The sequence below is a fragment of the Camellia sinensis genome, chromosome 2 (genome assembly GCF_055761805.1).
Source record: "Camellia sinensis isolate YWXY chromosome 2, ASM5576180v1, whole genome shotgun sequence".
Lineage (NCBI taxonomy): Eukaryota > Viridiplantae > Streptophyta > Magnoliopsida > Ericales > Theaceae > Camellia > Camellia sinensis.
This window is the reverse complement of record NC_138962.1, coordinates 105,433,821-105,454,909: the sequence shown is the minus strand read 5'-3', so window position 1 is coordinate 105,454,909 and position 21,089 is coordinate 105,433,821. Positions and strand designations below refer to the sequence as shown.

The window sequence follows — 21,089 nt, the reverse complement described above, 5'->3', positions numbered from 1 at the left end:
AAACTCGGTTTGGTGTTAAGGGCAAGCTGGCCCCAAGGTATGTTGGGCCATATGAGATTCTCGAAAGGATCAACCCGGTAACGTACCGAGTGGCCTTATCCTCAGTAATGGAACACATGGACAATGTTTTTCACATATCTATGCTTCGAGAGTATTTGAGAGATCCATTCCATGTCATTGAACCGACTCATGTACTCTTGAAAGATGATTATACGTACGAAGAACGGCCAATTCAAATTGTCAACCGAAGGGTCAAAAGATTGAGAAATAAAGAAATACCATTAGTAAAAGTTGATTGGCAAAACCATGGAGGTACTTATGCAACTTGGGAAACGGAAGAAAACATAATGAAAAGATATCATGAACTGTTCCTTTTGGACCCGGTGTTCTTCCAGAATGAAGGTAATTCGAGTTTGGAGGACCAAACTCTTTTAAGAGGGGAAGATTGTAACAACCCCAACCCATGATTAACGTTAATCAATGATTTCATGTGCCTAATAAATTACCAAGATCAAATTTTGGATTTATTACATATATGTTGCATTATTTGTGTTCCTATCTGTTTATTGTAAGAATATCTATTTGAGATTCTGCTATATTTTGCGAATTGAAGGCCTCATCGGCATCTGATTCAGAAGTTGACTTGGTATATATGTTATGTGAGATTTTTAGAATTTTATGGTAGGTTCAATTGAAATTCGATTTGGAACGATTAAATTAGAATAATTAATGTCAATGTGATTTACCTAAGTCAATTTTAATTAAGCCACTTTAATTAAGCTTATATAAGGCTACTTTGACTCTCTTATTTTACTTTACACCCTCATTTCCTATCCCTTGAGCTCATAAACGTGAGAGGAAGAGAGAATTAGAGAGTGAGAGTTGATCTCAAGAAGCAAGGGAAGAATTGCTAGGAATTAAAGGAGAATTAGAGAATTGAGTTAGGATTCACCAAGAGTTCAAAGAATTGAAGACTTTAGGTAAGAAACCAAGCCTTCAGTCTAGAAGTTGAGTTGATTCATCCATGAATTTAAGTGAATTGAGCTAGGAGATGTAAGAATCAAGCTTAAGAAGTAGGAAGGAAGATCAATTCATATATGCATGTACATTTCATTACATTTGGAGCATGTTTGCTAGGAATTCTCTCATGTATGTCATAAATTGAGCTTAGTTGTAGGAATTTATCATGTTTTACATCATTTCATTTCATTTTATCATGATTTGGAAACTTGTGGCTCAAATCATTCCATGGATGTTATGTTCTTGGAGTATTCGTGAAGTTTAAGTTGAATTTGTGAGCAATTGACATGTTTTTGGGCCTTGATTTCATGAAATGATCTTTAAAGCATGATGTTTTGTGAGTTTTTAAATGTTTTCCAAAATTTTGACCCAAAAGGATGAGTTTTGAAGTGTTGAATTCTTGTTTTGAACTTTGGAAGCAAATCTGGAAAACCCAGAATTTTGCTTCCATGCTCAAGCGAAGGTTCCCACGCTCGAGCGACCACTTTCATTTTCACATTTCTACTCGAGCGACAAAAGTGTGGCCCGAGCGTAAATTGCATGCTCTCAGAAGTTTGCGTGTTTTGCAGTCCGCTCGAGCGACAAAAGTTATGCTCGAGCGAGGACTTGGGTCTCACGCTCGAACGACCGTCGAGCGGAGATTGCATGCAACCAGAACTTTTTCATGCTTTGTGGACAGCTCGAGCGAAGGAGTGTGCGCTCGAGCGACCACTTACATTGGCATGTCCGCTCGAGCGAAGGAAGCCACGCTCGAGCGAGACACCTGTTTCAGCAAAGTTTTTGTTAAGTGTTCCAACTGCATTTTAGCATCCTCATTCCATCCTAAGCACTCCTAGGCCATGATTAAGACTCCATAATGAGGTTAAAGGCTAGAAACACACTAAGAATAAATGAAATAAGTTATGTACAACCGAGCGTATGTTTCAATGTATGAATCTGCCATGTTATGTAGGTCACGCGCCTCAAGATAAGTGAATTGCTCACTCTGCTATCTATTTGGAGCTACCAATTATCTGTGAGTAATAACTTTATAAAGTTATGTTCAATGTTAAATATTTTCTGAACATTATGACATGAAATGATTAGTTTCCTGAAATGCTACGCTATGTTTGAAATGAATGAATGATTGTCCCAGATTTTGAAATGTATTCGTGGCATCCTTAGTATCATATGATATGCGTCCCTTTATGGGTCATCAGAAACGTCTCTGTGCACATGAGTCATCAGAAAGCCTCCACGGCCGTCCCTTGTGAGTCATCAAATTTGTTAATGCTAATGGATGTACCATGTACTATGATTTGATATATGTACGAGCTTTGAATACAAATGTAACTATACCTATGAATCTGTGTATGTATGGACATCATTCAATAAAATCTTTACTCTTTATTATTAACTAGGCTTTTGCTCACTTTATATTATGTATGTAGGTGAGCAGGCACGTGACCAGGCCCAGAGTTGACGGCCTATGTTACAGTTTTTGTCAGCCAACCTTTGTGCCTCTGAGGAGGTTCTTGATGAAGTCAAGCTTAGTGGCTGCTTTTGTAATAGTACTAGATCATGTTTATACCATGTTTTGTATTTGGACAAGAATTCTGATAACATGTGCATGGAGTGATGTGTAAATACTATATCTTTTGTCGTCACTCACAAGTTTATAAAAGTTTTAAGTTGTTTGTCCCATGTATGTCTCCACAGCTCACTGGACTACGTATATGTTGTATATTCACTTCTGTAGCCCTTAACTATATGTTATTTGAGCCAAGAGGCCTTTAGTAATCCAAGGATTACTGGCCGGTTACGATGCTAAACCCATAGGGGCGGGTTAGGGTCGCAACAATAATAACCCTTACTATCTCTCTCTAAATCACCCTTCTCTCTCTCTAAATCACCTCCCCCCCATTTCTTTCTCCTTCAGCGCTAAGTCGACTTTCCTCCGACTATTTATTGCTGCAGCTTCGCCCTCTTGAAGAGCATGTTTGCTCTCTCCCTCTCAGACAGAGACTTCACGGCTAGTAGAGACAAAACGGCGTCAAGAGATCTCCACCCTTTTGCAAGAAAGCAAGACTTTAATGACGGTACTGGCGATGTGAAGGTCAGATCGAGATCTGCCTTCAACGATCAGGTCAGATCGAGATCTGTCGTCGATAATCAGATCGCACTATCGTCGATCTTGCCACACAATGTCATTCCAAAAATATCTTCATCGACCATGCCCTAATTTCCCTTTCTCTATCAAATCACTAATCTTCTCTGTTGAATCGCTATCATCGGAGCCCCTTCCCATTATGATCGTTATAGTGTCTCTGTCGAAGAGTTCGAGAGATGACTTTTCTTGCCCCTACAAAAGACTTTTTACCTCAAATCAACGTCGTCAATAGAGTCAAGATTGTGATCATCGACGGTGGTTGTACGAAGGCGAAAAGAGCTATTGATTTGGGTAAGAACTTGGATAATCTATAGTTTGAGAACAATGTTGGTGTTGAATTGGGAAAATTTAGGGTTTTACAGAGAGAATCCAATCTAGTCTACGATGACATAAATTTAGAGAGTTTGGAGCCTCCAAGAGTTCATACTAGTGATGAATAACCACAAATCTATTGTGTTTTTAACATATAAACTCTCTTCAGATCTCTCTTCCTCTATGTTGTGTTGTAATATGTCGCATTTTTTGTTATTATTATTATTAATTTTGTTATTTTGATGTGTGTGTGTTTGATCATTGTATAAGATCGGTGGATCTGGTATGGACCTCCAAGTGTTTGTTGAAATGACTCAAAAACAAAATCATAAAAGAGAGAGAGAGAGAGAGAGAGAGAGAGAGAGAGAGAGAGAGAGAGATGTGAGCAAAGAACTATCAACAGATAGTGGATCCAAAAAAATTGAACAGATATTTTCAACAGATAGGAAAAAAATAAAAATTTAAATAGATAAGAAAATGAACAAATATAAATATTGTTGTTGTTGAACAGATTTGTTCAATATTTGAATAGATCTATTCAAAATTTGAACAGACAGTGCCTTGGTGTATTTTAATAACAAAGATTTGAATAGATAAAAAATCAACAAATAAAATTCTGGGAAAAAAATTAAACAGATAATAAAATTTAGAAAGATAGATTTAAATAGATAAGAAAAAAAATTGAACAGATAATAAAATTTGGATAGATATTTGCATAGATAAGGGGAAAAATTGAACATATAGTCAAAATATTAAACAGAAAAAAAAAAAATTTGAACAAATAGTTAAAAAAATTCAATAGATAGATTAAAGGGTAACATTGAAAATAAAATGTCCTCCAAAATAACAAAAGGAATTCTCACCAAACTATTTCACAAATGGTGAAACTCTTACCAACAAAAAATATCTACTAGACCTAATGCCTTACGTAATTGCTAGATTGGATTTTTCAACAATTTTCTATTTTAGTTTTGAATCAATATTTTTTCATTTTTCCTGCTTGAAATTTTCTTTGTATGAAAATTTTCGAAGGCCACATTGCTTTTTCATGATCTATATTAAGAGCTTGTTTAGGGTACATTAAAATAGCCTTTTTTTATTTTTTTATTTTTTATCTTTTTTGGATCACGTCACCTCTTTAATTTTCTCAATATCCTTTCGTAAAAAATCAAAATGTGCACTTATTTAAATCATCCAAAACAACGCTTAAGTGTTGTTTTGGGATTTTGTTATTTTTTGACTCTTTTTTTTGGGCTTATTTTCATTTTTAGTGAGCTTTTAAAAAAAAATCAAAAAACTTTGAAGTTCTAGATTCAGCTCGACAAGACAAACCAAAAAATTATATATATATATATATATATATATATATATTTATTTATTTATTTAAAAATTCTAAAAAAATTTGAAAAATCCAAAAATAAGTTGCTACAGATAAAGGGATTACTCTTCCTCTATTATGTATGTTCACTTCTTTCCATCTTAGTACCAATGTGGCTATCATTGCTATTTCACAAAACCATGGTTTTGAAAATGAGAAGTTCATTTGATTAATCGCATACAGAAATGTGCCTTTATATGAACTGTATTAAGTTGCTACAGATAAAGGGAATTATTTAATTACTGTAAACATGCTTGTACACTATGCTTGTTCCTTCTACAATGTTCATGGGAGCTTGACAAACTTTCCTTTGTTATTGTCTGCCCAAATGATAATTGCTGAAGAGTGTCCTCATTGAGCCTACCAGTGGTAATACTGGTATTGGCTTGGCTTTTATGGCAGTAGCTAAGGGTTGTAAACTAATCATTACCATGCCTGCTTCTATGAGTCTGGAAAGGAGAATTATTCTCTGAGCTTTTGAAGCTGAGTTGGTTCTTACAGATCCTGCTAGGGACATGAAAGGGGCTGTTCAAAAGGTGGAAGAAATAAAGGAAAAGACCCCCAATGCCTACATTTTTTAGCAATTTGAAAACCCTGCCAACCCAAAGGTATTATGGCACCAGTATTTTTCAGTTTCTGTATTATCACTTATCAGCATATGTTGGTAGTTGATTGGATAGATTAATTATTTGATATATATCATCTGTTTAGGTCCATTATGAGACTGTTAGAATAGGAAATAATATTGCATATATTTTATTCTTATTTGATTTTATTTTTCCGTGATTATTGTAATGGGCTGGCCCATAATTTATGCCTGATAGCACTCCTGTAATTACGCTTTATTATCAATATAAAAAGGGATGAGGTCTCACTCATTCCCCAGCTCTTTCTCTTCTCTAAAATCTTTATGGTATTAAAGCCATCCGTACCCTAGCAACCCTAATCCAGCCATAACCTAATTCTTTCATACCTTCTCACACCAAGAGTCAACACCAGTCCCACCCAACCCTCTGACACCCCTTGAACAGGCCCTCGGCACTCTAGAACAGTCCTCCTAGGCTCCCTGACTGCCTATTAGGGTTAGTCAGCAATCTTCTCTATTCAATGGTCAGAATTATCTAGCGTGGCCGCAAAGTCTGACTATTTTTTTGAAGAGCACAGGGAAGATGGAGTATGTTGATGGTAGAATACAGGGACCTAGCACTACGGACCCTAGTTATAATCAGTGGGAAATCACCAATTCTCTCATCATGGGTTAGTTGATCCACTCTATGGTCCGTGAGATTGAAGAGGGCTATTTGGCTATGGACACTGCACAGGACATTCGGGAGGTTATAGTTACCACTTACTCCCGCAAAAGGAACTTCTCACAGACTTTTGAGTTATGTTGCTCCATTGAAAGGTCGGTATAGGGTGAGATGACTGTTATCCAGTATTTTACCTTCCTTAGCAATGGATGGAAGCGATTTGACCATCTTCAAGATTATAAACTTGTCTGCCCCATGGATTCTGCTAGTTACCGAAAGTTTGTAGAACATGTACGAGTCTTCAAGTTCTTAGAAGGCATGAGTGTGCGGTATGATCCAGTTTGAAGTAGAGTACTTGGTATGGATATGCTTCATTCTCTCCAGGAAGCTTTTTCTTATGTGCAGAATAAGGAGGATCGCCGCTCCACGATGCTTGCTTCTCCCACTATTAATCGTTTTGCCTTGGTTTTTGCACCCCTGAAGATGGAGAGCGTATGACTTGTGGTTCTCGTCTTTCCTCTGAGAAGGATGCTCTTTTTCTGTGACTACTGTTGTAGACCTCGACACATACGTGAGACTTGCTGGAAGCTACATGAGACTCCATCTGGTGGCCAAGGAGATCGTCCTGATTCTTGAGGGGTAGGTCGAGCCAATCTAGAGACCGAGGGACCAATGCTCAGGTACATCTTTCTGACACGGTTAAGCACCACTTTCAGCTTCCGTTGTCTCACTGGCTGCTGATGTTTCTGGGTTGTTTGCCTCAGAGTTTGAGATTGTTCTTCGCCACTTGCTAGACCGTCGAGCCTCTATTACTGTCTTCGGTGCATCCTCTTCTTCCTTTGCCAACTCACGTAACTTGGCTTCCTTTACAAGTGCATTGCTATTTCATAAGACTGTTCTTTGGATTATTGATTTGGGTGCTTCCGACCATATGTTTGGTTCCTCTAATTTGTTCTCAGAGTATATACCCTCCTCAGGTCAGGAAAAAGTGCGTATTGCTGACGGTACTATTTCATCTGTGTAAGGGAAAGGTTTAATTCATGTCACCTCTTCCCTTCCTTTATCCTCTGTACTCTATGTTCCCAATTTTAGTGTTAATCTTTTATCTTTGAGTTGTATAACTCGTGATTTGAATTGTAGCGTGACGTTTTTTTCCTAATCATTATCTTTTTTAGGACCTTATCACGAGAAAGAGGATTGGTAGTGGTAGAGAGGACCATGGTCTCAACATTCTGGATCAGACTGATAAGCTGGCTTGTTTATCTATTTAGTTACCATCCACCAAGGAAGACCTTTGGCTGTGGCACCGTCGCTTAAGACATCCCTCATTTTTACTACTTAAGCATCTTTTTCTTCTGTTTTTGAGAAAAATAACGTGTCTGATTTTTAGTGAGTCATGTCAACGTGGAAAATAACACAGAGTTTTTTTTGCTCCTTCTATTAATAATAGTTCAGTTCCATTTTCTTTGATTCATTTTGATATATGGGGTCCCTCATATTTTTGTGTCTTTAAAGGGAAAAAAATGGTTTGTTACTTTCATAGATGACTATTCTAGGGCCACTTAGTTACATTTGATGAAAGACAAGAGTGAGGAGTTTTCTGTGTTTCAAAACTTTCATAGAATGATTTGTACTCAGTTTGGGGCGGTTGTAAAAATTTTGTATTCTGATAATGTGGGGGAATATATTGACTTTGGTCTTGCTAGTTATTTTGCTACTCATGGTATTATTCACAAAACTTCATGCACTAATACCCCTTAACAAAATGGTGTTGCAGAATGAAAAAATCGACATCTCATTGATTTGGCCCATTGCCTATTTTTTGAAATGCGTGTCACTCGCGCATATTGGAGGGAAACAGTTCTCACTGTAGCTTATTTGATTAATCGTCTTTCCACTCAAGTCCTTCAAAAACAAATATCTCTTCAGGTTTTGTTCGGATCCACCTCTTCTGGGTTCTCTATTCCTCCCTAAGTCCTTTGGATTTGTTTATTTTGTCCATAATCATTCACCCACGTGTGGTAAATTGGATTCTAGGTTTTTTAAGTATGTTTTCCTGGGTTACTCTGCCACCCAAAAGGGTTATAAGTGTTATCATCCTCCATCTTGTAAATGGTTTGTCTCCATGGATGTCACTTTCTTTGAGTCTCAGTCTTACTTTCAAACCTCCCCAATGTTATAGTCATCCCTTCAAGGGAAGCCTTGGTGTGAAGAGATTCCTGTTCCATTACCACCAGTGGTTGAACAGATAGAGGATGTTGAGCCAACAATTGTTATGGAAAAGGAAGAAGGAAAAGTTTATGCCAGGGAAAAAGATAGACATAAAGTCACTTGGATGCAAGACACTATTTTTAATCCTCTACTGCCAACTTCTTCTCTAGATGAGTGTCCAGAGTAATTCCTCTCTCCTGAGAGTCCAGGTAATTCTAATCCTAATGTTTCTATTCTTGAGTTTTCAGATCTTTATGTTCCTATTGCTAATAGGAGGGGGGGTTACGTCATGTACTTAGCATCTTATTTCTAATCATGTCTCATATTCTAATTTATCTCCCTTATATAAAGTCTTTCTTTCTAAGATTTCATTTGTAAGTTTGCCTAACAATTTCTAGGATGCTCTCTCTATTCCTAAGTGGAAACAGGTCATGATGGAGGAAATGAGAGCCCTTAGCAAGAATGGCACTTGGGAGATAGTGGAGTTACTTAGTGGCAAAAATCTAGTTGGTTGTAAGTGGGTGTACACTGTAAAACACAAAGCAGACAGTTCCATAGAACGGTACAAAGCAAGACTGGTTACTAAGGGCTTCACTCAGACTTATGGGGTAAATTATCAGGATACACTTGCACCAGTTGCTAAGATGAACTCTGTGAGAATACTGCTATCCCTTACAGCAAATTTGGATTGGCCACTTCATCAGTTTGATGTGAAGAATGCCTTCCGTCATGGAGATTTAGAAGAAGTCTATATGGATATTTCCCCTGGGTTCGAAGATGCTAGGTCCAAGGGTAAAGTGTGCAGGCTCCAGAAGTTACTTTATGGACTAAAGCAATCTCCTAGGATTTGGTTTGAAAGGTTTGCTCAAGTTATGTTGAAATATGGGTTCAAGCAGAGTTAGGTTGATCATACCTTATTTGTCAAACACTCATCACTTGGTAAGACTACAACCTTAATTATTTATGTTGATGATATTGTTCTGACAGATGATGACGTTGAAGAAATTCGTCGGTTGAAGGAGTACCTCGTCAAGGAGTTTGAAATCAAGGACTTGGGCACTTTGAAGTACTTTCTGGGTATTGAAGTAGCTATGTTCAAGGATGGTATTTTCATATGCCAGAGGAAGTATGTACTTGACTTGCTAAAGGAGACTGGGATGTTTGGAACTAGATCATGTGACACACCTCTAGAATCGGGTCAGAAGCTAAGTGAGGATCAAGGGGGAGAGCTAGTGGACAAGGGGAGATACCAGAGATTAGTAGGGAAGCTTATACACTTATCCCATTCGTACCCAGACATTACTATTGCAGTACGTATGATTAGCTAGTTTATGCATGCTCCTAAAACTACTCACTTAGAGGCAGTTATGAGGATTTTGAGATACCTGAAATCTTCTCTTGGAAATGGTCTCTATTTCTCAAAACATGGTCATCTTAGTGTGGAGACTTTTATTGATGCAGATTGGGCTGGATCAGTCATTGATAGACGATCAACTTTTGGATATCACACATTTGTTGAAGGTAACCTGGTCACTTGGTGTAGTAAGAAACAAAATGTGGTTACTAGATCCAGTGCCGAGGCATAATTCAAGGTTATGGCTCAAGGTGTATGCAAGTTGTTGTGGATTAGATTATTGTTAAGAGACTTGGGGATTCATCAGACTGATTCCATGAGGTTGTAGGCGGCTATCAACATAGCTCATAATCTGGTTCAGCATGACAGAACCAAGCACTTTGAGATTGATAGGCACTTCATCAAGGAAAAACTCACTAGTGGCATCATATACACTCCATTTGTGAAGATTGGTGATCAACTGGCGGATGTTCTTACCAAAGGAATAGGGAATAAACCATTTCATGACATTCTCACCAAGTTGGGTATGAGAAATATCTTCGCACTAGCTTGAGAGGGAGTGTTAGAATAGGAAATAATATTGCATATATTTTATTCTTATTTGATTTTATTTTCCCTTGATTGATGTAATGGGCTGGCCCATAATTTATATCTGATAACACTCTTGTAATTACGCATTGTTATCAATATAAAAGGGGATGAGGTCTCACTCATTCCCTAACTCTTTCTCTTCTCTAAAAACTTCAGAGACCGCTGGACCAGAGATCTGGAAAGGCCCAGGTGGGAAAGTTGATGCCTTTGTTTCTGGGATAGGCACAGGTGGTACAATTACAGGTGTTAGGAGGTACCTTAAAGAGCAAAACCCTGAGATTAAGGTTAATCTTTTTCATTCTCTGATTTTATTGGAAAAGTAAAGTTTAATGAACTCCTCTCTCTCTCTCGTTAATCTGTGTTCTTTTTCTTGTATTGCTGCTGGTGCCCTTCTTTATTCATATATAGCTATCTGGTGTAGAACCAGTTGAAAGTGCAGTTTTAAATGGAGGAAAACCTAGTGAGTTGTGCTTTCCAACATGTCTCCCCATTTTCTATCCTGGTTTGGTGTCAACAATATTCTTGTATTTCTGGTGCATTCTTTCTTCTTTTAGATATTTTGTTGGCTTTGACAAGTTGGAATATATGATTTGGAATGAACTTGTGTTTCGCAATCATCATTAGGCATGGTTGTTACATGTGATTTTGGGAAACAAGCTAGGATTTTGGACATGATAATTTCTAACATCTGGGCACGTAGACACAACTGTGTATTTGGTTATGGATTTACTATGATGAACTTATTTGTTTGTGACTTTGTTTCTGTACGCAGAAGAATGATAGAAAACAAAGTTATTATTATGTAACAGGATTGACAAAAACGAAGACCTGGTGTACTCTGCTGCTCTGCTAGATAGGTGGACTAGTTCACCTAAGCAGTCTAATTGTTTTAGCAGAGAGTACTTGTCTGTTGGGGGCTTTTCCCCCACTTCTATTGCGGGGGTTTTGGGTGATTAAACTGTTGTCAAAGTAGTCCTATGATATGCTATGGAATATGTCAATGCAAACATTAGTAATGTTGAATAATGTTTAAAGCTTCATCATAATATACATTTTAAATTAGAAGCATTCACCTAATTAGGTGTGAACCTTAAACTTCAACATTTGACCGACTCAAATTTGAAGAATTAGAATAATCAGATGTACAACTTACAATGTAATATCAAGGGAACGAACTTGAAAGTACAACTTGGAAGTACATTTACAATCAGATGTACAATTATCAGGGAAACGAACTTGGAAGTACAACTTACAATGTAATATATATATATATATATATATATTTTTGCTTAAAATGATTTATTGTTGTTTATATGTTTTGAGGTTTTTTCATTGGCTAGTGTAGGTCGGTTCCCATAGATCAAGGGCTTACCAATTATTGATTGACCAAACTCATGATTCTTCTGTGATGATCATAATAAATTGACCAATTAATTGGAAAAAAAAAAAGAGTGAATAGATATCAAACTACTTCAAATGGCTTGTCTTACAAACAAATGCCATTTTTCACTACTTGAGAGAGTGATAAGCAGTGGTTATTTTGTGTCTGAATTTTGTTGGTGCTTTCATATATAATGAAGACTTTCAATACTTGTGTTGAGGATCATTACTGCTTCAAAAATAATGTTATCCTTTTTTAAAGTTCAAGTTGCCTAATGATTCGCTTTGTGTGGCAAATGACAAAACATGCTTGGTGTAGCTTGTTCAGTACTGATAGTAACCTTGTGACAAAATCTTTAGGCTCTCTTGTTAAATACTAAACTTACGACACGTTCCTTAGGCTTGACCTAGTTTCAGATTGTCTGTTGCATCTCAACATGTCTATAATGTATCTAATGACCAGTGATGTCAATGATATGTAAACTATAAAATGTTTGTTTGTTATTTTCTAGCACGATAAGATTTTCACAATTTTCTTTTTCTAAATGCTTAACAGCACTTTTGATGCTATCAAGCTTTATTGGCTTTTTTCATTAGCAAACTCTAATAATTTTTCATGCCAAAATCTCTCTCTCTCTCTCTCTCTCACACACACACACACACACACACACACACACAGATACTCCTGTCGTAAAGGGGAGGCTTTAGTGCTTATCTTTGAATGTAGAAAAGGGACTAATTTTCTAGTTTTAATATTGTTGGGAATGTTTTGTATGTTAGACTTGTATCACAACCATCGATCAACATGCTTTGTAACTAGCCATTGGTCAATGTCATGTGAATATCCTATCACCATTTTTTATACAAAAAATTGTGTGCTGAGTGTCACGAATGACCTGGTATGAATATTTTTCTTTAACATGTTCTGTAAAAGATTTAATTTTCTCATTTGTTGGATAAAAGCAAAGATTGGCTGCTAATCATTCTAGTCTTCTATTGTTGATTTTCTTGTATTACGTGTAGTGCTTTATCAAAAGGCTGGGGCTCACCCCTCTGTACACCCTAGATTAATCAAGCAGCATATCTTTCCTTGGGCAAACTTCACTTTACCCTCCCTATGGTTTGGGCCATGTACTGTTTGTCCCCTAACATTTGGAAATGACCACATAACTACCTTGTGGTTTGTAGATTGAAGTCCACCATTAGGCCCGTTAACGATTTAATGAAAAAGACTAAAATATCTCTATATTTTCATCATTTGTTTGGAAGACAAAGTGCACTTTAACCCCCTATGCTTTATTCCATGTGTGGTTTACTCCTTTAACATTTGAAAATGACCGCATAACCCCCTTGTGGTTTGTGGACTAAAGTGCACCATTAGGCCCGTTGATGATTTAATGAAAAAGACTAAAATACCTTTATATTTTCGTCATTTGTTTAGAAGGCAAAGTGCACTTTAATCCCTATGCTTTATTCTATGTGTGATTTATCCCCTTGAAATTTGAAAATGAGCATATAATCCCTTTATGTTTGCCAAGTTGGATGGAATGTTTAACAGTACACTTTAGTTCACAAACCACATGTGGGTTGTGTGGTTATTTCCAAATGTTAGGGGAGTAAACCGTACATGGCCCAAACCACGGGGTAAAGTGAAGTTTGCCCTTTCCTTTTTATTGCTCTCTACATGCTACACCTGCATGTTTTTAAGCACAAGTTCGTAAGAATTGTGCTTGCAATAATGATACAAACAATGCCTAAAAGTGATTCAGTTATGTGAATATTTATGCCAAAAACAGCACAGTTAGAGATTTCAAAGAATTTGCTTCCTTATTATGGTTTATATTTGGATGGATTTCATGTACAATATGTGATGTCATTTTGCCAATATACTGTTTGTGGTTGTTAACAGGGACTAAGAAAACCTTAAATATGGGTTTTCTTGCATGCAATTTGAAATGCATTGTTGAAAATTCAATGTGGGTATTACTGTCTCATATTCTTGTGCTTGGTTATGAGTTTGGAAATACTGTTGAGTAAAATTTTCCAGCATGAAAAAGAAAATCCATACTTTGTTGATGACATCAAATTCACTGTTGATATATCCGTATTCACTTTAATAATTTGAGCTGCAATTTTATTTTTATTTTTTTTTGGTATCAACATTTGAAACCATGTATGAGAACATCTAACCAACTTATTGCATGTGCAATAGCCATTTATCTACTTTTCTGGTGGCCATCACAGCATTACCTAATACTTAGAATTTCTATAATTGAAAATTTTTGTTAATCTTTGAGCTTTCAAGAAGAGCAATATCTTTGTTTATTTGAACTTGACATATTACATGCTGTAATGTTTGAGGCCCTCATAAAATTCAAGGAATTGGTGCTGGTTTCATCCCTGGCGTAATGGATGTCACTTTAGTTGATAAAGTTGTTCAAGTAAGCCTCAAAAATCTTTCTAACAAGGCAGTCTCATTCATTTAGTAAACATGTGAATGAATCTAATCATGCATCACGCTTTGTGTATCATGAAGAAAAGTAAAGCAAAAAAATAAAGAAAGAAATGATAAAGATGAAGAGAATTGATTGGTGGTTATGTGCTTCATTTTATCTGCAGCTTGGCATTTATATAGTCCTCAAAGTGTATAAACCATCACAAATCAGGGTGTTAGGGTAACCCTATGAGAATATTGCCTATATTCGGGTTCTCCTTTTTCCTTTTAGGCTTAGGAATTAGAGTTCTATATGAGTTCTATATAAGTGATGTATTCTTTTAGGCTTAGGAATTAGAGTTCTATATAAGTGATGTATTATTTGTTTTATTAATTCAGTTTAATATACAGTTTCATTCAGAAAACTTATATGGTATCAGAGCTTGGTTCGAAACCCTAGCAGCCATTGTTGAAGCTTTTTTGTTTCATTGAACTCTTTAGTTCAACCTTGTGAATACGTGCGACCCATCTTATTCGAGATTGGGTTCGGTTCATCTGGTCTTGGTTCGAGTCGACCCATTTGGTTCGTCTGGTCTTTGTTCAAGTCGATCGTGGTCAATCTCCTCTCTCACCAGACTCGCGATCCTGGTTTGCTCTTGTTCCTCTCAAATCGATTGACTCCATCGGGTTCAGTCTCTCACGATTTGGCTTCGTAAGGTGGTTCTCTCTGTCGTGAAGGTCTCTCTCTCTCTTGCGACCTCTATCTGACTCTAGCTTCTCCTTCTTGACTTCTCTCTTTGCTGCTGGTTCTGGGTATTTACACTTGAAGCCCTAATTTGTTTTATTTATACTTTGACCCATAACATTCTATAAACTTTGTTTTATTACATTGTTGAACACTAAAATCCAAGCCATCAAATGCAAATTCACCGGTGACAATTATGCTTATCGGGCCAGTGTTATAAAGAATTTTCTTCTTAGTCAGAAAAAATAGGGCTATGTTTCGGGTTCTGTTCCTCGTCCATCGGACCCAAAGGCGACAATATATCTGACTTTCTGTGATACTTGGGATTGTGATAATGCCCAAGTTTTGATTTGGTTTCATAAGTCTGTGGATGATCATATTGAAATGATGTTTTCCAAGTACAGTACTGCCAAGGAGAGATAGGATTATTTACTAGGTGTTTATCAACAATTCAACTTTGCCAAGCGGTATGAGTTGGAAACAGCTATGTAAAGTGCTCGTTAGTGAGATCAGACTATTCAGGACTTCTATATTGAGATGACAGGTCTCTGGGATCAGTTGGCTCTTATGGAACCACTTAGTCTCAAGATACTGGACGCTTATATTGAGTTTCGAGAGCAGGGTTATTTAGTGCAGTTCTTAATGGCTCTCTTCCCTTAGTATGAGGCTATCTGAGGTGACATCCTTCATCGGTCTCCTCTTCCCCCTGTGGATGCTATTGTTCGTCAGTTCCTCTCCGAGGAAACCTGACTTAAGACGACCAATCAGACTTTGCCTCCCTTTGTGTTCTTGGCTCCTGCTAAGCCTCCTTTATTATCGACTTCACCTCCTCATTAGCTTCAGGCCACTGCGAAACCCAAAAAAGGACCATTAGATCCAGATAAGTGTGCTTTTTGCCATCAGAGTGGTCATTGGAAGAACAACTGTCCCAAGAAGGGATGTTAACCTGCTCTATCTTCTCAAACATAATTCCACGGTCCTACTCCTGGTAGTTTTCGACCTCCTTCCGCTTATACTACATCTACTCTGGCTCCTGATCTTGACTTGGCTTCCTTGAGTGCTCAGATTGCACAACTTCAATATATCCTATCCACCTCTTAGCCATCCCCATCTGCCTCTGCTCTTACCTCTCTTTATTTAGGTTTGCTTGGATCCTCTTCAGGTATCCCTTCTTTTGTCTGGCTTTTTGATTCTAGTGCCTCTCATCATATGACTCTTCACATTTCCTTACTTCAAAACTGTATTCCCTCTCCTATTCCTATTACTATTAATATTGCTAATAGGTTTGGTATGTCTGTTCTATCTATTGGGTCTTTCTTACCCTCTGCCATGTCTGCTGTTACTATTTCCTTTGTTCTTTATGTCCCTCAATTATCTGTCAGTTTATTATCTATCAGTCAATTTGATGCTTCTAGTTTTGATGTTATCTTTTCCTCTTCTGTCTGTTGTATGTAGGATCGGGTGTCCAAGAAGCAGATTGGAACTGGCCGTAGAGTTGGAGATCTCTATATGGTGGAGCTTGCATCTCCCTTCATCCGCCTTTCTAGCTGCACTTTCTTCGTTTCAGTTAGATTCTTAGTTGAGTCAGTTTTACTTATGGCATTCTCGCCTCGGTCATTTGTTTGTTGATCGCTTACGGTCTTTAGCTCAGTCAGGATTGTTAGGTAAAGTTTCTCCTAGTCAAATTGATGAATATTGGGGGTGTTAACTTGCCAAAACGTCAGCTTTACCGTTTAATAAAAGTATGTCTATTTTTGTTTCTTCATTTTCTCTTGTGCATATTGATGTCTGGGGACCATCTCTCATTCTTACTAAAAGGGGTTCTGCATACTATGTGTCTTTTGTTGATGATTGCACCCACTATACTTAGGTTTATCTTATGACTCATAAATTTGATTTCTACCAAATATATTGTAACTTTTAGTCTATGATCACCACACAATTTGGATCTACCATTAAATTGTTACAGTCTAACTTAGGTGGGGAGTATTTTAAAACTAAGTTCTGTGAGTATCTGGCTAATTTAGGTACCATTCACCAAACTTCCTGTACTGACACATCAGTTCAAAATAGTCGTGTTGAGTGTAAACACCGTCATCTTCTTGAGACAGCTAGATCTCTCCTTTCTGTCTCTGTTTCGGCTCCCTTTTGGGGGCAAGCCGTTCTTACAACTGCTTTTCTTCTCAACCGTATACCTACCCCCTACTCTCTGGTCGTTCTCCTTATGAGGCTCTATTTTCCCAACTCCTCAATTACTCTCTCCTTTGTGTTTTTGGATTTGCATGTTTTGTCCTTCTTCCTAAAAGATAGGACAAAACTTAGTGCCCGATATGTCTTTTTGGGATACAGTCTTACTCAGAAAGGCTATCGCTGTTACGATCCTGTTTCCCGCTACCTTTATGTCTCTTACCATGTTGCCTTCCTAGAGCGTCTAGCTTATTTTCAACTTCCTTCTCTCATTGCTCCGTTTCTAAAGAAGATTTGGTTCATATTGATCCATTTCCTTCTGAGGTCCCTCTTGATGAGTACATCTCTATTGTTCCCCATGAGCTTGTTCCTTCTTCTCTATTGTTCCCCATGAGTCTATTCCATCATCTTCACCTCCTCCCTCGTCTACTCAATTCTCCTCTTCTGTTGTTAGTCTATTTTTGTCGCAAGGCTCTCCCTCCACCAGTTGTCTTTGCCCCTGTTGCTGATTCTCCTACTTCTGACGACCCTGATTTGGCTAATCGTAAGTATCCCTTTCGCGTCTGTAAATAGGTAGTCAAACTTGGTTTTGCTAAAACCTATTTTTCTCCTTCATATTGTACGTTTTTGTCTGCTATTTACTCTCTTTCAGAACCTCAGTCTTACAAGGAGGCCTGTCAGGATCTTGATTGGATTCAAGCTATGGAGGATGAGTTATCTGCATTATAAAAGACTAGTACTTGGGAGTTGGTTCCTCTGCTTGTTGGCAAGAATCTGATTGGTTGCAAATGGATCTATAAAGTCAAGACTCATTCTGATGGTTCTCTTGAGCGCTATACAACACACCTGGTTGCCAAAGGTTTCTTACAAGAATATGGTATTGATTATGAGGAGACTTTTGCTCCTGTTGTCAAGATGACTATTGTCCATACTTTGATCTCTATTGCTTCTGTTTGTCATTGGCCTCTTTATCAGATGAATGTTAAGAATGTTTTTCTTAATGGCCATTTCACTGAGGAGGTTTACATACATCATCCCCTTGGCCTTCACCATTCCTCGAGTTAGGTTTGTCGACTTTGGCGTGCTCTGTATGGTTTGAAGCAATCTCATCGTGCTTGGTATGATCGTTTTCAGACAGCTGTTACTGAGCTTGGGTTTCATCCTTGTGCCCATGACTCTGTATTGTTTTTCTTCCCCACCTCTGCTAGTTTTATTGCCTTATTATTATTATATGAAGATCATATGATCATCACTGGTTCTGACTCTTCTACTATCTTTGAGGTCAAGAAGCAAGCAGCATCTCTTTCGCAATTTCGAAATGAAGAATATTGGACTATTGCGATATTTTCTTGGTATTGAGGTTGCTTCTTCTCCCAAGGGCTACTTTCTGTCTCAGGCCAAGTATGCCAACAAAGTTATCCATCGTGCCGGTCTTACTAACACTAGCTTTCTGAAACCCCCATTGAGCTTAATGTGAAGCTCAACACTACTGATGGTGTTCCTCTAGACGATCCTACGTTATATCACGAGTTTGTGGGTTGCTTAGTCTATCTGATAGTTACTCGCTCTAATCTTGCTTATGTTGTCCATGTGATTAGTCAGTTTGTTTCTGCTCCTCGTTTTACACATTGGGCTGCTTTGATTCGGATTCTTCGCTATCTTTGCAGTACTATCTTTCAGGGCTTGCTATTATCTTCTACTTCTTCCTTAGACTTGGTGGCCTATGCTAATGTTGATTGGGTTGGTGATGTTAATGATCGTAAATTCACTTCTGGTTTCGGTATGTTTCTTGGCGATTCCCTAATTTCTTGGAAAAGTAAGAAACAAACTGTTGTTGGCCGTTTTATTGCTGAAGCTGAGTATCATGCTATGACTCATTCTACTATTGAAATTGTCTGGCTTCGTAGTCTTTTATTTGATTTGGGTGTCCTTCAATCTTCTCCGACCTCTCTCTATTGTGACAACCACAATGCTATTCTAATTGCTCATAACACTGTCTTCCATGAACGGACAAAGCACATTGAGATTAATTGTCACTTTGTCCGTTAGCATCTGCAGTCTGGTTCTATCTCACTTCCTTTTATCTCTTCGACTCTGCCACTTGCTGGCTTTTTCACCAAGACTCACACCACTGCTCAATTTCTGTTTCTTCTTGACAAACTCTCAGTGTTTTCTGCTAACACACCTTGAGTTTGAGCGAGGGTGTGAGAATATTGCCTATATTCGGTTTCTCTTTTTTCCTTTTAGGCTTAGGAATTAGAGTTCTATATGAGTTCTATATAAGTGATGTATTCTTTTAGGCTTAAGAATTAGAGTTCTATATAAGTGATGTATTCTTTGTTTTATTGAATCAGTCTAATATATAGTTTTATTCAGAAAACTTACAAACCCTGTTAAAGTTCAGCTAGCATAGGGAATAAATAGCCTAAAACAAGTTGTAGGATTCTTGAAATAGGTTTATTCATCGAAAAAAAAGATTCTTGAAATTGGCTAAGCGAAATACTCCTGGTTTGTTCAGTCAAAGTGCATGGAAAGGGGAATTCATAACTTATCCCATGTATGTCAGGATTTCTTGTGACCGTTGACTAGAGTGAGTGAGAAGTCCAAGACCTGTTATCAAATAAAACAGTTTACATTATACATTAGAACAGATTAAAAAAAAAAAAAAAGGTCTACCTTTTGACATGTGCTATGATTTGCTAAAGTACTTTTCCAGTGCAATAGTGATAACAACACGTGTTTTAATGGAGCATGTTTACTTGTATGAGAAAGCTTATGTAATTGTTATTACTCTTCCATCATTCTTTGCTGCTTTTCATATTCAAAGGCCAATCTCTGATAATTATTGCTGAGTTATTAATGTTTGAACTTTGCAAATATCAAGTGAGGAAGCTATTGAAACTGCCAAGCTTCTTGCATTGAAAGAAGGTTTGCTGGTAAGAACATAATTCTCCAAATTATTCAACTGTGGGTCTTACAGGCATTTTTATATTGCTTTCCTCTCTAAAAATTACGGAACTCTTAAGTTCATGTCTTAGGTTTTTTTATTTTTATTTTTTAGTTCTCAAGTTTGATGGTGCTTATGGTAACATGTATTGTGGGTAGGAATATCATCTGATGTTGCTGCGGCTGCTGCAATTTAGATAGCTAAGAGGCCAGAAAATGCTGGAAAACTCATTGTTGTATGTTTGATTTTCTGCATACAAGTTCAGCTTTGCTGTTTTGTTATGTCATTTGTGTATATTTTGTTCTCAATTGGGCAAATTTTAATGTACTAGAAGATATTGCATCGTAATTTGGCAGAACACAACATTGGACAAATCTCAGAATTTTAACCACCTACAAATATTCTATTGTTTGTTTTTGACAAGTGGTGTTCCCCAGCTTTGGAGAGCGTTATTTGTCATCTGTGCTGTTTGACTCCTCGAAGCGTGAGGCAGAGAATATGACTTTTGAACCCTGAGATTTTTCCTAGCTTTGGAAAGGTGATAATATGCCAAGTTTTTAAGGTTGCAATGCAGTTTTGTTCTGGGCGATTTTGCTTTGGTTCTTCTTGGTTTTTAAATAAATCTTGTGACTATTACTAGTTTAGTTGATGTTTGTGTTTGCAAGAGGGTATGTGTAGACACCCCATTTTTGACCGTCCTCAAGACTTGGACGTCACCGTTTGAACACCCGGTGACCATCCATGTTTGTGTTCGTTTGGAGTTCCCGGAGGTCTCGGCTACGCGCCTTGCCCCAGGATCTCCGAACTCGACTGTTTAGTGTATGGATTTGCACCAAACACTTGTGTTTTGCCTTGGAGGGGCAGGGAATGCCTTGTAAGGCATCCCCACACATCACCGGCCATGGCCAGAGGCCACCGGCTGGTGTTTTGTTGCCATCGGCAATGTTTATTGCCGGTCGGCATTCTTTGTTGCCGGTCGGCAGTCCATTTTGTCAAAATGGCAATTTTGAGCAGCCGACTACTGTTCATCTGCTTTTGCAGATATTTTAATACAGCTGGCTGGCATTTTGTTCCCCTCCATACACGTGTATGGGGGGATGGCCTTCTTGTTAGCTTACCTTGTAAGCTTTA

At 37.7% G+C, this 21,089-nt stretch overlaps 1 protein-coding gene across 1 annotated transcript; it reads left to right on the top strand.

The window, feature by feature from the left end:
• The first annotated feature begins 5,207 nt into the window (after positions 1–5,207).
• LOC114317708 (cysteine synthase) lies at positions 5,208–20,474 on the top strand. The gene is given in 9 exon segments (XM_082913569.1): positions 5,208–5,467; positions 5,571–5,585; positions 10,424–10,454; positions 10,509–10,549; positions 10,674–10,725; positions 14,007–14,087; positions 19,889–19,946; positions 20,112–20,197; positions 20,383–20,474. Coding segments are annotated over 9 exon segments (669 nt in total). The 5' UTR covers positions 5,208–5,254.
• The last annotated feature ends 615 nt before the right edge of the window (positions 20,475–21,089 follow it).